The 20610-nt window shown below is 36.9% G+C and overlaps 5 protein-coding genes across 6 annotated transcripts; 3 read left to right on the top strand and 2 right to left on the bottom strand.

The window, feature by feature from the left end:
* The first annotated feature begins 11219 nt into the window (after window positions 1–11219).
* LOC129238639 (abscission/NoCut checkpoint regulator) lies at window positions 11220–12882 on the top strand. Its single transcript, XM_054873739.1, has 4 exons — window positions 11220–11368; window positions 11433–11671; window positions 11734–12247; window positions 12307–12882. Exons 1-4 carry the CDS (start codon window positions 11321–11323, stop codon window positions 12586–12588), a joined length of 1083 nt encoding a protein of 360 aa, XP_054729714.1. The 5' UTR covers window positions 11220–11320; the 3' UTR covers window positions 12589–12882.
* Window positions 12645–14771, bottom strand: LOC129238638 (glycosyltransferase-like domain-containing protein 1-like). Of its 2 annotated transcripts, XM_054873738.1 has the most exons (5): window positions 14669–14771; window positions 14498–14585; window positions 14113–14395; window positions 13522–14037; window positions 12645–13458 (listed from the first exon to the last, which is right to left on the bottom strand). In XM_054873738.1, exons 2-5 carry the CDS (start codon window positions 14574–14576, stop codon window positions 13218–13220), a joined length of 1119 nt encoding a protein of 372 aa, XP_054729713.1. In that variant the 5' UTR covers window positions 14577–14585; window positions 14669–14771; the 3' UTR covers window positions 12645–13217. The 2 variants fall into 2 exon arrangements, with proteins under 2 accessions (XP_054729713.1, XP_054729712.1); XM_054873737.1 differs by lacking the exon at window positions 14669–14771 and having other exon boundaries at window positions 14498–14644.
* A 333-nt stretch (window positions 14772–15104) lies between these two features.
* LOC129238849 (CAAX prenyl protease 2) lies at window positions 15105–16452 on the top strand. The gene is made up of 3 exons (XM_054874065.1): window positions 15105–15618; window positions 15676–15912; window positions 16032–16452. Exons 1-3 carry the CDS (start codon window positions 15219–15221, stop codon window positions 16295–16297), a joined length of 903 nt encoding a protein of 300 aa, XP_054730040.1. The 5' UTR covers window positions 15105–15218; the 3' UTR covers window positions 16298–16452.
* Window positions 16453–16534: 82 nt separating this feature from the next.
* LOC129238850 (glutaredoxin 3) lies at window positions 16535–17602 on the bottom strand. The gene is made up of 4 exons (XM_054874066.1): window positions 17407–17602; window positions 17170–17329; window positions 16863–17110; window positions 16535–16798 (listed from the first exon to the last, which is right to left on the bottom strand). The coding sequence occupies exons 1-4, from the start codon at window positions 17466–17468 to the stop codon at window positions 16621–16623; spliced, it is 648 nt and encodes a 215-aa protein (XP_054730041.1). The 5' UTR covers window positions 17469–17602; the 3' UTR covers window positions 16535–16620.
* A 328-nt stretch (window positions 17603–17930) lies between these two features.
* On the top strand, window positions 17931–19849 carry LOC129238942 (succinate--CoA ligase [GDP-forming] subunit beta, mitochondrial). Its single transcript, XM_054874186.1, has 4 exons — window positions 17931–18197; window positions 18268–18409; window positions 18471–18570; window positions 18647–19849. The coding sequence occupies exons 1-4, from the start codon at window positions 18138–18140 to the stop codon at window positions 19614–19616; spliced, it is 1272 nt and encodes a 423-aa protein (XP_054730161.1). The 5' UTR covers window positions 17931–18137; the 3' UTR covers window positions 19617–19849.
* Window positions 19850–20610: the final 761 nt, after the last annotated feature.

Here is a 20610-nt window from a genome sequence, read left to right as displayed (position 1 = left end):
ATTGCGTTACCAAGAGCATTTGTCCATATTGGCCACCACCACTTTTTTCCTCTCATACATATTCTATAATTTGCCACCGCATTATCATGGAGATCTACACCACCCATGCCATGATTATACTCTTGAATAACTTTTGCGGGATAGTGATAGTTTGTTTTTTCTTCCGACAATATCTTTTAGTGCTAATAATTGGATTGACTGCGGAGTTATTAGTTATAACATTGACTACGGCATTATCATTCCACCGAACAGTCAATATTTCTTTCTGATGATCAAGTAGTTGGTCAAATGTTCCTCGTATTTCTTTTTTTAAATTTCTCAAAGGAGAATCGCCCATTCTATTTTCGCGAATAGTACCAGTTGCAAAAAATCGACGTTCGTTCAAAAGGCACATTAGATGGTATGAAGAGAAAAAATTATCAAAGAAAATGATCTGGCACTCAGGGTCAGATACGTTGGCAAGCAAGTCTAAGACTGTTTGTGCGCCTAGACCAATAGTTTTATCGTGAGGTGTTGCTGCTCCCCCGTACAATGAACTAGGAAATAAGTACCCACTTTCAGAGCATAAGCACCATGTTTTAAGCCCAAACCGGATTGGCTTTCCCTTGATAAACATTTTGCAGGAGTGGCGTCCAAAGTATGGAATCATCTGTTCGCCTATAGAGAGATTATGGCTAAAGACTCCAAATTGCGTACACTTTTTGTTGAGAGCGTCAGTAATAGGACGAACCTTCGCAAAACGGTCTGCTGCGTTTAAATTCGTGTTGTCATCGAGATGGAAAAACTGCTTAATTTTTTTAAACCGATTACGACTCATAGCCTGCTTCACAATTGGAACCCCCATGTCCGGCCGAACAGACCAGTAGTGGTCAATGTGTGGCAAAGTATGGTACCCCGATAGGTACAATATTCCAATAAACCTACGTATTTCGATTGGCGTGATGTTAATTGGCGCATTGTGTTGGTTTGCATACTCATTTGTGAAAGTGGTAATATTTGTGATAATATTATTATCAAAAAACAATATAAAGAGATCATAGGGGGATTTCGAGCCTAAAAAATGGTTCAATTATATATACGTATACAAAAAGAATTGATTGCTTACCAATTTCAGAAAACATTTCTTCCAATTTGATTGCTTCCACATTTATTGGGGTCCTTGTGTATTGAAAATCTCTGGGTTTTCGCCAAATGGGACGGGCAAAATCAGATTTACTTTTAAGCCTACCGCGTTGGAAGTTGATGGATTTTCAGTTCCAATTAGAAAATACCTGCAATATAGGACAGGTTCGATTTTGCAGGTAAGGTAATAGTGTTGAACTAGAATTTTGGTTCACTAGTAGTGATTTTCCCTGCAGGGGTAGTACCTTTCCTATACCACAAAGATACTCACTTCCATCTCTTTCAATAAGAAAAAAAATATTGCTAGATTTTGTTCTATCCTACATGACAGTTCCTGGCCAACGGTCGATTTTTCGACCACTAAAGTTTACGTCCATGAAACAGTACAAATTATTGCAATATCGATATGTTACTTTTTTGATTCTCTTAACGGGGTCTTCTGGTCTCCAGCGAAAAAAAAATCGATTTTTTTTTTTTTGCATAATTTTGTTGTATGTGTATGCGAGAATACGCCACAGAAAGAATTTTTTGAAAATCGCATTTTTTCACATTTTTCTGGGCACCGAAGTGTACCCTCCTCCGGCCGTTTTATCATAAACTTTATCTTTAAACGCGTTTCCCCGAAAATCGTGTTTTTTAAGCATTTTGGTCACACTTTTCATAGTAGTTATACTCCGATTTCAATGGTTTTGGTCTTAAAAGGTTCGGAAAACTTAACGCTAAGTTTCCCCGTGTACGATTTTTGAAATTTTTTTTCATTCCATTTTTATAACCTTTTAAAGTTCAAAAAATGAGAAAAAAAAAATTTTTTTTGCAAATTGTTGCATAACTTTTGAAAAAAATTAAAAAAAAAAAATCTGTCACGGAAAAACTTAATCAGGGCAACTCTGAAGACAACGCATATCTAATTTTTGCTTTCTGATTACCCAGGTGGAAAAACCGTGACCAAAATGGAGACCTGTTTCGTTTGGAGGTGGACGTCTTCAGCGCCATTTCAAGGTCGCGGGTGTTAATTTTTTTCAAATTCAAAACCATTTTTTAAAAGCCAAGACATGTACCTTTAAAATAAAAAAAAATTTTTTTTTAAATATTCACAGGATTTGTTACAATCAATCCCCAAAAAAACCCTTCATTTCAGGGCCTCGAGACCAGAAGACCCCCTTAATTTCATCTTTTCTCTTCACAATAAATTAGTAACAATTATTAGTTTTTTTTTGTTTTTCATTATTTTTTCATCTGCACAAAAAACACGTAAAAATAGTGATAATTTCATTCTTTTACAAAAATCTGCCCTGAACCTTTTTTTCTTAAAAAATTATGCTCTAGAAATTAACTAAATTCCAAATTTAAAACTAGTGAAAACTGATCAATAAATTTACATTTAGTTTCTGAGATATTGGAGTCCGAAGTTGGTGGTCGAAAAATCGACCAGCTGCCGAAAATGGGTTAACAAAATCTGATCTTCAAAAACCAAGACTGCGTTGTTTTTTTTTTTTAATTTCAAAAACAGCCCTAACTTTAAATTTTCCCTACACTGCATATCAAGGGAATCAATATATACCACTTTGTGAGCCATTTACGCTAATTACTTTAAATGCTTTTCTAGATAAACGCACGATAAAATGGCAGGATTTAAATTTCCAACAATAACAGAAAATGTATATTCAACACCCCAATGGCACATTTTAGGCATTCCCACTGGGTATACTTAAAAGCGCGCGCAATCTACCGAACTTGCCCCAGGCTATTGAAAAAAAATTGCCCTAGGAAAATATTTGCTAGTCACCCGAAAATCTGTGGTGTAAATGGTATTTATTATGGAAAGCAACGTTTAGGGACACACATACATATGCATACATGCAAACATAGATATGTATATGAGTATGCAGTTTTCCCAAAGCGCAAAATGAAATACGTAAAAATAGAGAACAACTAATCTCGCCCAATGGGCAACGCGCCAAACCATTTGAGCACTGGCAAGCCGCTTCAGAAATTCCCGTACAGGCCAAGCAGATAAATAAAGTTGTCGTTGACGAAAATTTTACTCGACCAAAAAAAGGGAAATGTTAATATTAAATTTCAGTATGTGAAAATTCCTGTGTACGCGCCAATTATTTATTTTTTTTTTATGTGAAAATTCCTGTAAAACCAAAATCAAAACAAAGTTGAAAATCAGAAAGAAAAAGAGGTTGGAATATACCTAGATTTCACACCAGACAAATGAAGACATACGCCAGAGGCGAACAATTGAAATCGTAGGTATGTATGTGCATGTGCGAATTTCACGTTTAAAGTTCACTCTTGGCAATTGGATCTAACACGTATATGTATGTACATATATATATATCTACAATTCAAACATGCAAAGTCATGCAGATGTATCCAACCTAGGGCCATATCGCTTTATCATCCTTTGCTGCTTTCGCCAACAGTCATTGATTACTTTCACGCTCGTTGTTTACCAGCCAGCCTTAGCTACTTTCCAGCTTGATTGGTTGGTGGTGTGGATTTGTAATTTTGGTCACGTGCCTATTTATCGCTAAGAAATGCAGGCGCCTTTTCTGGTTGGTTATTAAAAATTAAAATTATGTATTTGAACAAAGAGATGGGATATGAGTACGGAATGTCTGAATTTCATTTGGTCATTGTTCGTGACTTTAGATTCAAATTTTTCACATGAATTGTTGAAGTAAGCCATCATTTCAATTTTTCCATTGCGCGGAAAATATTCAAAAATTGTTTACATTTTTATGATACCCTTTTGCTTTCTCTACATTATTATCAATTTTTGTGGTGGGAGTCACGTTCCGATTTGGCGAATTTTTCACAGATACAATCTAATTAAGGGGTTAGGGGTAGTCAGAGGCCTGAAAAAATTATGATTTTCAATAATTCTGTTTTGCTAGTCAATTGCTTTATTTTACAAAAATAAAAACATAGCATGAATACATCATGTTTCGACTTGATTTTAGCAAAATTAAAAAAAAAATTATATTTGTAAAAGTTATCGCTGTTTGTGGGGAGTCCGTTTCTCCAGAAGCCCCTTGCGGTGATCAGCACAAGTCCTTGAAGATTCATCTAAAATCAATCGGACAAAAGAAATAAGTTTGATTTATAGATAACCTTGTGCCTGATCGAATTTTTTTCACAATTAACAATATGGCGGTCTCAGGAAATATTTTTCAGATTTTCATGGAAAACCCCGAATTAATTGTTCAAAACATCGATTTTTTGACGTGATAACGTCTTATAATTCGATTTAGCCGGCTGCACGCACGAAAAAATGTGTCGTTACCTTGCTCATTAGTGTTACCTTGCTCATTTGTCGTTACCTTGCTCATTTGTCGTTACCTTGCTCATTGCCGTTACCTTGAATGAACTGCAAGCGAAATCGCGGAACGAACAAAGCAAACGAACGGCAACGTTCGACATCTTGCTCTCTCCTACTTAAGTGAGCGTATACATTATATTATATGTATGTATATGCGCATATGTACATATATAAATTCACGTATTTGTATTTGCATATGCCTTCTTATTGATTATCATTAATTTGATTTACTTGAAGAATTTAAAATAAAACCAAGTTTGTTAATAATACCTGTTGTTTTAATGTTATTATTATTTTTTGACGTGATAACGTCTTATAATTCTATGTAGCCGGCTGCACGCACCAAAAAATGCGTCGTTATCTTGCTCATGCGTCGTTACCTTGCTTGAACAGCATGTTATGTTATGTTATGTTATGTTATGTTATGTTATGTTATGTTATGTTATGTTATGTTATGTTATGTTATGTTATGTTATGTTATGTTATGTTATGTTATGTTATGTTATGTTATGTTATGTTATGTTATGTTATGTTATGTTATGTTATGTTATGTTATGTTATGTTATGTTATGTTATGTTATGTTATGTTATGTTATGTTATGTTATGTTATGTTATGTTATGTTATGTTATGTTATGTTATGTTATGTTATGTTATGTTATGTTATGTTATGTTATGTTATGTTATGTTATGTTATGTTATGTTATGTTATGTTATGTTATGTTATGTTATGTTATGTTATGTTATGTTATGTTATGTTATGTTATGTTATGTTATGTTATGTTATGTTATGTTATGTTATGTTATGTTATGTTATGTTATGTTATGTTATGTTATGTTATGTTATGTTATGTTATGTTATGTTATGTTATGTTATGTTATGTTATGTTATGTTATGTTATGTTATGTTATGTTATGTTATGTTATGTTATGTTATGTTATGTTATGTTATGTTATGTTATGTTATGTTATGTTATGTTATGTTATGTTATGTTATGTTATGTTATGTTATGTTATGTTATGTTATGTTATGTTATGTTATGTTATGTTATGTTATGTTATGTTATGTTATGTTATGTTATGTTATGTTATGTTATGTTATGTTATGTTATGTTATGTTATGTTATGTTATGTTATGTTATGTTATGTTATGTTATGTTATGTTATGTTATGTTATGTTTGTTATGTTATGTTATGTTATGTTATGTTATGTTATGTTATGTTATGTTAAAGTATATTATGTTATGTTATGTTATGTTATGTTATGTTATGTTATGTTATGTTAAAGTATATTATGTTATGTTAATGTTAACCCATTCTCTATATCCATACAAAATATCTATCAAACAAATAAAATTAAAATTTTCTTTTGAAAAATGCAACCATTCAATCAGTATTTTCTTATGACGTTATCACGTTGAACTATCGTCAGTAAACCGACTATACAGACAACCTCTTTTTTCTATCAGGCAAGAGTTTTTTTATGTTTTTCAACAGCAGTATAAATTTTATTGAAATCGACCAAGCGGTTTTTAAGTACAGTGATCACTAGTTCAAAAAACATATTTTTGAGAAAAACGCATTTAAAGTTTTGCTATCGATATATGCAGCTGCTGCTAGCTACTTGCTCTCGAATACTCCGGAACGCCCGAGCGCCCTTTGTTAATTGTTGAATAACGCGCTAAGAATTGTGTCGGATTCACTTCAAATTTTCGCACAACATTTTTAAGATATTATACTTTAAGAAAATGCAAAAAAAATTCAAATTTTTTGAAAATTCTGACTACCCCTAACCCCTTAATAATAATTTAATCTTTACGCTCAATCTCTATGTTGAAAATGTTTATGAAGCACTTAGAAAAGTTTTGCGAATGGCTCAGGGTAGGTTAGCCAGTTTTCGTGTCTAAAACAACACAGCCGATGATCCTAAGGTCCATTGTGAAACCTGCATTTGTTTCCCATCCGCTAACTAAGTTGCTTAGATCTTTTTAAGAAGGTAACCAGTCCCTTTAGACATTTTTCAAACTTTCCAAGTCTTCAAAGAATCGCCAAGATATTTGCACGGCTTCTTTAAAGAGCAGGACATTTACAGGGGAAGGCATTCATTCCTACAGCTCCTGCAGAAGTCATTGTAAGGTACACCCATTCTACTGGTTATAACACGTGTGAGTACGCTGGTAGTTGCTCTGTTGAATCCAAGCAGATATTTTGCCCCTTTAAGATTCAGCTTGGCCAGACCGCTTTGGAAGTCCTGCAGTTGGTAGTCAGAATCCATCTTCTATTGGTTTTTGCGATTACGCTCAAGTCAATCGCAGGGTATAGTTCATTTAAAGGAATGTTTAAGTCCTCTACCACGCGCTGAAGGTCAAGCTCAGCTTTCAATTACCTCCACTCCAGAGTGGCCGGAAATCCAACAAAGTGAGGTGTTGTGTTGTTGGATAAGCGAGGTCGACCTCCAGTGCCTTGATCGCTGCTTGACTATCAACCAAAATGGTAAGGTTTGCTGTAGGTAAGTCCATCAGTCCTATCGTTTTTCCTGCTTTATCTATAGCGTAGATCTCAGCTTGGAAGATGCTACATCCGTCTGGGAGTCTAAAGGAGCGATTTAAGGATAATTATTCCGAGTACACTACCGATGCAGTGCCATTGTCCATTTTTCCCCGGTCATTATAGACATGGTGACTACTGTCGTCTAATTTGACTCTGGTCTGCCCATCCTTCCTGTTAGGTATTCGTATTTTATAGTCTCCGTTCAGATGCATATATCTTCGGAACCAGATATTCTGTTTTCGATGCGTCTTGCGAGTACTCCCCAAATAGTAGAACTGTCATGCATCAGTGTGTGTGTGTGTTTTCTTTTAGCATGTCTGCTGCACTAATCCTAGAAGCAGACTTGGCCGCCATCCCTTTAACATATTTATCGAAGGGCGGAATACAGGGTTGGCCATATTAAACTGACCCATTGAGTAACCCTATAACTTTTTACTGTAATTTGAAATCTAAGGTTTACGTCAACAAGCCAAAGACACTAGGCGCACTTAAGGCCAATATCCGACGGGAAATAGCCGCCATATCGGCCGAGACGCTGGCCAAAACTATGGAAAACGCCGAAAAACGGGCACATTACGCTATACGAGCTAAGGGCGACCACTTGCGCGATATCATATTCAAAAAGTGATGTAAACGAATCTCCTTGAACTAAATTAAATGTTTTTCACAATGAAACACAAAAAAATGTTTCTTTTTCCATATTTTTTTAATAATCACATGGGTCAGTTTAATATGGCCAACCCTGTATTTAGGATCACTTCCAACGTCGCCTGTTATTCCTAAACAAATTAATTGTTGGAACTTTTACGAGATTCCTTAGGTACGATTTTGTCTGCACCGCTCCCCACCACATGAAAGCTCCATAAGTCAAAATGAGTCGGATGATCGTATTGGGCGCACAATGGCTGATATTCGATTTCAGGCCCCATGCAAATGGCTTAGTATGAAAATAAAAGTTTTATTAAATTTTATTCAAAAATTGGAATTTACTTTTTAGTACAGTAGGTCAGGCCTTGCAAAGGGAAGGAAATTTATTATTATTATAAACTGCGCAATTTCGCCTGGTTTTAAAAGAAACATCTGCGGGGTGGCCAGTATTAGAAAATAAATTTTCTATTATTTCATGTTTCAAGTACACTGGGGGCAGCTAACCCGAGTCCTACAGAATAGTAATCACAAAAACACGTAGTTCTTTTACCATTTCAAAACAGAAATCGAATACCCCAAATCTGTCCTTAAGCAGAACTCCCGTTAGAATTTAGCTTTAGACTGAACAGTAAGATTACTAACATTCTAAAGCATATAAGTAATCGTAGCATACAACAGAACAACAGGTTCAGGCATTACGTCCACACTAAGGTCACGCCCGATGCGTTATAAAGGGTGATTTTTTAAGAGCTATAGGAAAGTTTTTCAAAAACTCACACGTAAAATTTAGAAAAATACATGACATTTTTATTTAAATCGACAGTACAGTCCATATAATTTAATGTTTGAAGATTATTTCATGCAAATTTTGACCGCGACTGCGCTTCAAATGGTCCATCCACTTGGTCCAATTTTAGCATACTCTTTCCAATGTTTCGGCCGATATCTCACATATAAATGCATTAATGTTGTCTGCCAATGCGTTAATTGAAGCAGACTTGTCTGAATAGACATGAGCTTTAACATAGCCCCACAAAAAATAATCTAAAGGCGTTATATCGCACGATCTGGGTGGTCAGTTGACAGGTCCCGAATGTGAAATAAAATGTTCACCGAACTCGCCTCTCAACAAGTCCATTGTTACGCGTGCTGTGTGGCATGTGGCACCGTCTTGCTGAAACCACATGTCATGCAATTCAAGCTCTTGCATTTTGGGCAAAAAAAAGTTGGATATCATTTCAGGGTAGCGCTCACCATTCACAGTTACGTTACGATTCGTAGCATCTTTGAAGAAGTACGGTCCAATGATACCTCCAGCCCATAAACCGCACCAAACTGTGACCTTTTCTCGATACATTGGTAGCTCTTGCAATTCTTCTGGCTGATCTTCACTCCAAAATCGACAATTCTGCTTATTTACGTACCCATTGATCCAAAGATGAGCTTCGTCGCTGAACACAATTTTTCGACTTTAAACTTTCTTAACAGAACACTCATTTTTATAATGAACTTCAAAGATTTGCAAGCGTTGTTCGTTTGTAAGACGGTTCATGGTTAAATTATGAAACGAAAAAACTGAACTTTGCCCCAGCCAAGCGTCAACGAGTTAGATCTGCGGATAGCAATGCCAGTTGTAGAAGTCAATATCAAATCAAGTCCCTAATCTCCTTGTGTTTGTGGCTTGATTTTTAAGTTATTAAATAAATCTACTGTTTCTAATTTTTGGATTCACATTTTATTCAAACATTTTGTTCACCACTTCAATTTTTACTGTATCTTTCTAAATCAATTTTCTGATCTTATTTGAAAACTATCATAGCTTAAGTACTTTTCCCCAAAGTTTTTCAGTTTTTCAGGTTTCAAAGCCTACCTTTTACTATATAAACCAAGGCTCTGTCCGATTTGTTGTGTCAATCTTGATGTCAACCCACCGGGGAGTTTTTCTATGGAAGCTTGTTCATGATGGAACTACATTGCAAGTTGTTTGTTATATTAATCTCAGCAGGGAGGATTGAACCCAAAATTGGCTACAAAATCCATTATGAACCTCATGAATACTCGTCTCTCTGGGGTTAAGAAAAGGTAATTATATGGCAAAAACCGTCTTGGGATTACCCTGGGTCCGCTTATAATACAAGTTGTAGTTTTTAAGAGAGAAATCGCTTACGTTAGTGCTCCGTACCAGGGGTTTCTATATTAATGTGATGTCTGCATCGCCTCCGATAGGAGAACGATTAGTGTTGTCCGTTACAGTCCTAGAGTGCTGCAGATTGATTTGGACAACCTCGAAAGTCGTACTTGTTGACCTAATTTAAGGATATTGGCGTCGTCCTTGTGCATACCCGTGAGCAACTCGTTGGCGTCGTCAACCTCGTCCTCCTCATATTCTAGATTTGCAGAACGAAATATCTTCAGTGGCGCTTCCCTCTCGCCGAACCAACGTTTTTTGTCCATTTTTTCCAGTGGCTCCAGATGCTCTCCTCCGCGATTTGGAGAAGAAAGGGCACACTGCTAATTTTTATAATACTGTTCGTTCCCATGACAGTCGATTCTACCCAACCGGAACGACCCGAATTCATGCTACTACAACAACAATAATACGGTCCGCTTTAATAATAATGCACAAAGTCATCCATCAGCTAAGCTTCGAACTTCATGTACGGTGTCAAGATTCGAGCCCTCGACCGTCGTGGAATCTTGCTAGCCGGAATTAGTTTGAGCCTCAAAAATCCTTCCCAGTCGTTCTGGATCTTGCTCACAGCGTTTTGTAGGACATCAAAATAAAAAAACCTGTATCCACGGACTACCTCCATTAAATTAAGTCCCGGCACTTGACCTCCCGGGCTTGCCATGACGTGATCAACGACAATATGAGAGGGCCATGCCTCGATTTCGGACCACTTCTCCAATGCAGATTTACCGCGGTTCCTTAGTTCATCCACCAATGCAATTTCCTGGTGACCCCGTGCCACCTCATTACATGCGCACTTTGCTGGTTTGGGCTTTACCGCTTTCGTCTTGTGAACGAATGTGCTTCACGCCTTCTGCCTTCTGGGTTGCCTGGAACGCCAGGTACTCGTCGATCATCTTTTGGTACCTTGCCTTATCGGCTTTACGCATACCGGCAGCACGCCAACAATTATTACTTGACTAGAAGCCAAGAGCTCTTCCTCTGAGGGAGTTCCCTACATTGTTCGCTAGTGTCCGTCCGTTTGGCCCATTTGTTCGTCCGTTTTTCCGTCTGCTCGTCTGTCCGTTTGTTAACGATATCCGAATTTTTAAGTTTTTGATTATTCATTTTACGGTTCTTCATCGCCCTCTAGCGATAACAAGTTCCCTCGAGAAGACAAAAACAACACTTCACAAGAATTTTTATCACACACAATTTAACAAAACAAAAAATTCCAGGAAAAATTATCTTTTCTTGAAACATTCAAAACGACATTTCCGGTCTACTGACTCACATCCGTTTAGCGCAACAAATAATTCTGAATCGTACAACTGACAATCAGATGTCGCCCGAAGCGGCCTTTGTAAACAACAGCTGACATCAGCTGATAACGAATGAACGATGATTAATTCAGTACTTACAGTTAATTAAATTTCGTAGTGGTCAACAGTTATTGAAAAATACGGAAAAAGTATATTTTATAAGTTTTAAATCGTAAAAATGTCCTGCTTTGGCTGCAGCAAAAAGTATGGACTTTTCACAAAGGAGGTAATTTCTATATTCACTAAAATCAACACAATTTAAGAAAATTTTTTTGTTACCCCCCATAAAGCACGGCTGCCCCAACTGTGGTTACTCGTACTGCATTAAATGCCTCAAACGGCCTATGCCAGTGCCACGACACGGTGGTAAGGTGCTTAATGTGTGTCTGATATGCTATGACAAGCTTTCAAAAGAGCAATCGACCGAGAAGGTCGTTGACATCGACGCATTGCCTGGGACATTGGTGACAAGGGCAAAAGGAAATAAAAACACAGATCCCCTAGTTGCAGCAGCAGCAGCGTTGCTAGAGTAAATTACTACTTAAATATCGAAATTATTAATTATGCTTATTAGAGCAACTATGCTTTCAGAGATGATCCGCCGCCTGACTTGGGTGAAGTTCTCGCACCAATCTCAAACTCTGTTACTGCTGCTGAAGCCACACATTCCAATACAGAAAATGCTGACATCGAGGATAATCTTGACACCGTAATTTCGAAACGTTTAAAGGATCTGAAAACTATAGATAATCCTGGCACGGACGACGAAATACGCGCGCGGCTTGCCAATTTAAATGGCATGCCACAAAAGGATTATTCCAAAAAAGACTTACTTCTCTCTACAGACGAGCGCACGGATCAACAAAAAATGCAAGATCTTCTTGAGCAATTTATGGGTGAAACCCAAATCGATAGGCAAATAGCAAATGAGCGCAGCGACAATATCTCAGATATTGAAAGACGCTTGAGGGCTTTAAGAGAGCATCCAGTGGATAGTGCAATCACCTCCAATCTAGGAGCTTCCCAGAAAGAAAACTCGCCAGACACCAATACGCCTAGTGATAATGAAGACGATGAAACGGTTTTGAAAGCCGTTATGGAAAAGGTAGGAGAAAAATAGCGAACCGCTCGCAAATTCTTATTACACGAGTATGTATTCCTTAGTATTTGGCGGAATCACGCCTGCCTGCACCACCCCCAGATTTGGAAGTTGAATTGGCCTCTAGCGTGCCACCACCTCCAGCAGGCACACGACCCGGCGATCTCGAAGAATTACCTTGGTGCAATATCTGCAACGAAGATGCAGTGTACCGCTGCAAAGGCTGTGATGGTGAACTATTTTGTGCGCAATGCTATCGCGAGTGTCACGACGACGACGAAGAGTATCGAGCGCACGAAAGAGTTTCGTATTCCGCACCACCAAAATTTAAAGAAAACCACTTTTAGCGTAATGAACTGCACGGGGCTAGCTCAACCACATTACGTAAATATCTGTCTATTCGTATATTAAAATCACTCAACATATATTTAGATGTATTATTTGTTAAGCGCTTAGCATAATAATGCGGGATACAAATTAAGAATTCGTATAAAAGGTTCATTTACTTTACGATGACTTATAATAGAGTATATATTTGTATGGGTACATATTACTTTATGTACATTTGTAAGGATATGGTGAACAGTAGTTTATACTTAAAAACAACAAACAATTATATATATTAATATTTAACTGTAGAATGGTTCATTTTTTTCTCTTTGAATTTCGTTGAAAACCAATGTTAAATGTGTAACAAATTTCAATATTGAATTAGGATATCTACCTTGTCATAGATAGAAAATTTTGTTCTACAAAATTGCTACATCTTTCTGTCCGTTAACTTATAATATAACCATAATTTTGTAAGGGCACGTTTTATTCCATCCTCATTGGAAATTACCGCTTCCAGAACGTAGTTCTCCAATTTAATTGATACGCTTCCATAACATTTAACTTAAATTTTTGTCATTCGAATACGGTTACGTGATATTGCAGCAAATATGTTAAAGAATAGTCCAGCCAAGTAAATGCGACATTAAATGCGCAATTTCTCAAGAAATTTAGGCACTAAATGTTGCGCTGAGTAGCGGTCGAATGTAAAGTATTCGAAAAATGTGTCTCTCTGACGCCGAAATAGTTCCGGATTGCGACACCAATTGTACAGCATTTTAATTAGCTGATTGGAAGTGTTGTATAAATTCTCTTTTGGATATATTTCGGGGTATACGAGTTTATTAGGCGCAATCGGCATACAGCCGCAATATGTCGCTTCCAACCTGCAAAAAAAAACAAAAAAATCGTTAAATTTTTTACTTAGAAATAATTTACTTTGCACATACATAGCAACGCCGTAGAACTCATGGCCTGCCGTTGAAATTACAACGTCACCGGACAACAATGTCTTAATGTACTTATCACGCGGCAAGAAGCCAAAGTTTATCAATTTTGCGCCTAGCTTATCTTGTAAACCATCGAAGGACTCTGGTGCCGCCTGATAGTTCTCGCCGCATATGGTCACTTTGAAATCCACTTGCCGCTTGTTCAGTTCCAACAGCACCTCCACCAATAGTTTTGGATTTTTGTCGTGCTCCCAGCGATGTGGCCAAATCAAATGCAAACAGTCTTTATCACTCATCAGCGCAGTTAGAGATGGCTCTGCGCCGCCGATCATCAGTCGTTTATTAGGGAAGGCATGGAATTTAATGGGATAGTATAACACTTCGCACTTTTTCTCAATTTTCTCGCGTATATGCTTCAATTTAAAATCGGGTTGAATATTGAGGAACGGCGTGATGCTATCCAGGAAGGAAGTGCGATTGAAATTTGAGTTGAAAACTATATTGTCGGCTGCAAGGCTGTGATTTTAGGAAAATATAAGCCATATATTACAGAAATCAAAATAAATTAAAGCATCATTTAATATAACCTACCAAGTAAGTATTTGATTCAAACCATATTGACAATCGCGCTCCTTCACCTCACGCACCGGGTAAACCAATTGGTTTTCGTGGAAGTAGACAATCTTTTTGCAGCTTACTAAATCCGGGCGCACGCCTAGTAATTCGGCTAAATTCAGCACCGAACTGGTGAAGAGCACTTTGTACTCATGATCCACTGGTATGATTTGCGAGAAATAAAGCGCACCGGTACGCGCACGCCAGTGCCATTTTTTCGCCGGCAGACTGAATATTTCATAGTCGCATATGTTTAAACCTATGCCAATGCATAATATAATCAATATTAAGAAACAAAATATATAAAGTGATAGGAGGCACTACCACTGCTGCGACCGGCACTCTGCGGTTCACTACTCACATTCAATAATCGTGTCTATCAACTGCTTGTGGCTACCTCCATAAAACGGTTCTACGATCAATATCGACGGCTTTGACATGACAGCTCGCTGAAAAAGCAATTTTTTAATTAAACTTTCTGCATTAATAAAAATATGTTTTAGTTTGCACAAATATAAAAATTTGTATGTACCTTATCTGTTTGCGGAACAAAATCACTTGTCCGTGGTGTGAGTGAGTTAGAGTTGCACCAATTGGGATGAATTTATTAAGAAATAATTTTAGTTCAGTTTTTAAAAAAGGGTGCACTTTCCATTATGGCCACGAAAGCTTTGCTTATAATACCCAAGTGCTTGGACCTAATTCAAAAATTATTATACACAAATGTACTCGATATATCAGCGTATTAATTTATAGTATTTTTAAAAAATTGTGCAATAACACAATGAAAGGTTATGAACTAGAAAAACGAATTGAAATACCATAATAAATAAGTCATTAGATTTTACTCGTATGGACTAAACTATTTTCATTTATAATTATGTAAATTTTTAATATGGCTTATTTTGTTCGAGAAAATTTGGCAACACCAATTCACAAACAGCTGATTTTGTTGTTGTTTTTTTGCAAACTTTGAACATCAAAATTAACTCATCCCATATGTAGGTGATTATTTAAGTTTTAATTTTAAGAATACTGCAACTCAAAAAATCCAAGGCCATCAATAAAAGTAACCAAATGCCATGAATGAAAGCAGCGAAAGTAACAGCAGCCAGGGGACTTCTGGTGCGCCTGTTCCTCTACCACATATACCAATTATAACCTCAGTGAGTTGCTGTCTAATACTCTCTGTGGTTTATGTCGCCAGTTTATATGTGTGGAACACTAAGCACAATCGTGACCACCCGACGACGGTTAAGCGACGCTTCTTCAGCGTGTCGGTTGTAATGCTAATTGCACCACTTTTTGTATATAAATTTTCTTCACCTGAGCTATTGGAACGCGTCACGTTTGCCGAACTCTTAGGTTTGCGTTTGCAAGGACTATTCCCAGCCATTGTAATACCGTACTTGCTAACAATGTTGCTATTTTTGGGGCCACTATGTGTACAAATGCAAAATGAATCGCTAAAAGTGTTTGCCGGTAAGTGTGTGATTTGGAGTAATGTCAGTTCAATGCGTAAGACATGTTATGTTTTAGATCCTGACTATTGGATCGGTTCGTTTAAAAATATACTCTGGATACGTAATCACGTTATGGCCCCACTTAGTGAGGAATTCGTTTTTCGGGCTTGTATGATGCCGCTGATCCTGCAGAGTTTCTCACCTTTGACGTCTGTCTTCATAACGCCGCTATTCTTTGGCACAGCGCATATACACCATATTGGTGAGCGCCTTAGCTTGGGTATGGAACTAAAAACTGCCATAGTGATATCTTGTAAGTTTAAAATAGCTGGCTTTAACATATTGTATACCCAGCTATTGATATTTGTATGACGCTGCACGCAATATATTTAGGTGATAATTACTACTTAACCGCTTTCTTCCGTTTTTTAGGCTTTCAGCTAACCTATACAACAATCTTTGGTTTCTACTCAGCTTTCCTGTTCGCGCGTACTGGTCACTTTGTTGCACCATTCCTTGTGCATGCATTTTGCAATCATATGGGCTTACCGGATGTCCAAGATTTGTGGCAGCAACATTTGGTACGCCGTATACTGCTCATTATTTGCTACTTTATTGGGTTTATTGCTTGGATCATACTGCTGCCAATCGCTACGCAACCTTCACTATATTCAAACAATTTGTATTGGAATACTTAAATGATGGAGCGGAATACTCATTGAAATTACATTTGTACACAAATGATGCATGTGACAAATTTTGATTAAGCTTAATATTTTATACATATGTATTTCTACATATTTGAAATGTAAGAATAATAGTATGCGTTTTTTATATAAATAAATATTTTTTGTTATACACATTTTCTATTTTACAGCATCTCCTTGGTAATAGATTGAGCATGTTTTTGATTGTAAGTTTAAAATACTGGGAACTTTTGTATTGTGTTACAAAGCCAGTTGTCAATTTTATTTGCGCAATAAATAAAATGTTCTATGTAAGAATGTTACTGAATCATACGTTAACCCGTCAACGCAGTTTCCAGTTCGTTATTTGCTTTCAGCTCTTTGATTATATCCAATCCACCAATTAGCTCGCCTTTAACGTACACCTGCGGATACGTTGGCCAATCTGAATACGTTTTTAGACCTTGTCGGACTTCTTCGTCATTTAATATATCGAATGTCTCATAGGGTACTCTACGGTAAGCAAATTTTTAGTAATCAAACATTTAAATCTAAGTCTTATATAAATTCTACATACTTTGTTGCATTTACAATCTCGATTAATTGACGCGAGAAACCACAACGTGGAGCAGTACGGTCACCTTTCATGAATATCATCAGATCGGCTTTGTTAATAAGCGCCTTTAAACGATCTTCCAATGATTCGCCGCCTACCGAGCCACCAAGCTTTTTACACTTGGCAGTGATTTCAGCTACATTAACACCATCTACGCGGTCCACTGCCGTACCTTTAGTAAAGAAGATAATGGTGGGCACAGCTTCAATCTAAACAAAATTCAAGTAATTCAAAAGTGAGTGCCTGGTTTAATAGAAGATTACTGTACCTGGTGTTTCATCGATATCTCCGGAAAATTCTCAGCAATTATACTGACAAACTGCAATTTGTCGTTCAATATCTTAGCCAACTCTTCAAGCGCTTCAAGTACATGTTTACACTGTTCAGCCCAATCGGCTGTGAAGAGCACCACTGTAGTCTTTTCGGCACTTCAGCATAGAACAAATTTCCATGGCAAATCGTTAGCGAAATTAAGAATCAAACTACACTAATATATGTAACTTACTTGACTAGTTTATTATACTCATCGGCACTCGTAACTGAAATAACTGATGGTTTGGCGGACATGTTTACAATGTTTACGAAAAATTTACTATACTGAAACTCCTGTTATAAATTTTTATGGAATTATCGGCAGGAAGACGCAAAGTTTAGCATCAAGTGAGGTTTTTAGGTTATGGTCAAACAAATGACAAAATTGTCAAGTGAATATATCAATATTGACAGCAGAAGTGCCGTTGCCATATGTTTCACAGGACTTTTTCTGACACAGGTTGGAAACACTGCAATGCAATTTCATTTTTGTTTAATGTGAAGGTTAGTTGTCTATATGCAAGTTCTGCTTATCAAACTAGTTATTAATTGAAATAGATACATCATTTTACAATCAAACAGCCGGTTGTTAAATTTTAGTACACTTTCTATATTTCCAAAATATATACGTAATTTAAATAAAAAATAATATCGCGGTGCACCCTTATGCTATCAGCTGTTTGCAACTTTAGTTCTTTTCTCTCGAATCTCTCTTGGCCGTATTCATTGTGATAAGAATTAGCCTATCATTTCAATAGGGAAGATAATTCAATAGACAATAGATTAAAAGCAGAAGTTCAAAGTGCTGCTGTTTTGTCCAGTTTTTCATTTAAGCTTTATCACCTCAATATATGTAAATATTATTTTTTAGTGTTAATTCGCACAGAAATACTTTCGTTTGTCACTCGTAAGCCATAAAACAAAATGCTGTCACTGTTACGCGCTACCACCGGCTTTACTCCTGTCATGCGAGTACTTCAAAAGGTTAGGTTGGGCTCATAGGCACATCACTTAGGCATGATTTTATCATATTTACCACTGTCTTTTATTTTAGGCAACACATCAGCACCAAGTGCGGAATTTGAATTTGCTGGAGTGCAACAGCAAAGATCTGCTGCAGAAATATGGTGTCTCTATACAGGAATTCAAAGTGCTGGATAAGTCGCCAAACGATGCGCAGAAGATCAATCAATTCGGTTAGATTTTGTTTATTAAACATTGATCTTAAATCATGTTCGTTATTTTGTTTGATGGCAGAATGTCCGGAGTACGTGGTGAAGGCGCAGATACTAGCAGGCGGTCGTGGTAAGGGGATTTTCGACAACGGGTTCAAAGGTGGCGTACATCTTACCAAACAGTCAGTATCATACCTATAAACATGCATCGCGCAATCATCTCAAAACTAATTACTTATGTCTATACATATACTTCAGGAAAGGCGAAGTTCTGGAGCTGACAAATAAAATGATCGGTCACCGTCTCATTACTAAACAAACGCCAAAGTCGGGTATATTGGTAAAAAAAGTAATGGTGGCACGTAGCGTAAATATAATACGTGAAACGTACTTATCCATAGTGTTGGATCGTGAACATAATGGTCCAGTGCTCATTGCCTCGCCAGCTGGTGGTATGGACATCGAGGCGGTCGCCGAAAAGACACCAGAGAAAATCAAGACTGTACCCTTAGATCTCGACAAACCAATACCACAAGAGACACTTAGCGAAATAGCTAAATTTCTGGAGTTTAAAGGGCAGTGTATAGAGCGTGCCGCCGGCGAGATTCAAAAGCTATTCGATCTCTTTAAGGCAGTTGATGCTACACAAATCGAAATAAACCCATTAGCAGAAACCGATACTGGCGAAGTTATATCTGTTGATGCGAAATTAAACTTTGATGATAATGCCGAATATCGTCAACATGATATTTTTGCACTTCACACGGCGGAAGAAGACACAGATCCACGCGAAGTAGAAGCAGCTAAAAATAATCTCAATTACGTAGCGATGGATGGCAATATTGGCTGTCTGGTAAATGGTGCTGGTCTCGCTATGGCCACTATGGATATAATCAAGCTAAGCGGTGGAGAGCCAGCGAATTTCCTCGATGTTGGTGGTGGTGTTAAGGAAAGTCAAGTGTTGAAGGCCTTTCAAATTGTCACATCCGATCCGAAAGTGAAAGCTATACTTGTTAATGTTTTCGGTGGTATTGTTAACTGTGCTACCATTGCAAACGGTGTGGTAGCAGCTTCAAAAACTCTCAATCTTAAGGTGCCACTTATTGTACGATTGGAAGGCACAAATGTGGATGAGGCCAGAAAGATTTTGAAGGATTCGGGACTGCCTATACAAACAGCAGTGGATTTGGATGACGCTGCTAATAAAGCTGTTGCTGCTTTGCATTAATGTGTTCTCGAAGTGCTCGAATATCTTTGGGTTACTAAAATTTTCAAATACAACATTGCATTTTTAATATACAAACATACATATGTACGTATGTATTAAGTTCAGGTTAAATGCTTTGATAAAGTTGTGCGTTTTTATTTTCGTTTCGGTAGTGTATAGCAATTTACAAATTTTTTTTAATATGTGATAATTGTAAATTCAATTGTTGGTAGTTGAGTGCTAATAAAAGTTAACATATATTCTACATAAAAGTCTAGTCCCAGAATACTTTTGGCAAAAAAAATGATAAGAAAGACTTACTATGTTTAAAAATTCCACAATTTTCTTTAATTTTTTACTGATATGTAAAGGGTGGGCCATGTAAAATTTGCTTTTTGAATCGGAATTCAAAAACGGTAGCCAAAAGTTCGAGTGTAACTTTGGCAGTGTGACAAGTTGCACCGTCCTGTTGAAACCAAATGTCGTCCATGTCATCCTCTTTAATTTTTGGAAACAAAAACTCGTTGAGCATGTCACGGTAACGCTCACCATTTACTGTAACCGCGGAAGAAGAAGAAGACTCACCACTTTGGAAATAGGTTTTCAATGTTTCCCAATTTTGTTTAAGCGTACGAGCATAGCGTCCCATTTCGTAAATGTCAAACCTTTAAGTAAATTATGAACACATTTGACATGTCATTTGTGTTACCATTCTCAAAAAAATAGGTGGTTCAAAGAGCAAACGCTATATGGCCCACCCTGTATATATTGATGTTACTGCAGTTGCTGTTTCTTAGTGAATTTAGCTACAATACAATTTGATTATCTAAACAAAATTAATTTTTTTCTTGTTATCTTACAAATATCCCTAGAACTTTTATTCGCGAAGAAATAAAAGGGCTTCATATATTAAAAGTTCTCTTATGGCCCATTTTATAGCACAGCACTGTAAATAACATATTCTGTTAAGGACATGTAACATTTCTGTTATTTAGTAGTCCTTTCGTATTTACTG

The sequence above is a fragment of the Anastrepha obliqua genome, chromosome 2 (assembly GCF_027943255.1).
Source record: "Anastrepha obliqua isolate idAnaObli1 chromosome 2, idAnaObli1_1.0, whole genome shotgun sequence".
Lineage (NCBI taxonomy): Eukaryota > Metazoa > Arthropoda > Insecta > Diptera > Tephritidae > Anastrepha > Anastrepha obliqua.
This window is presented reverse-complemented; position numbering and strand designations above follow the sequence as displayed.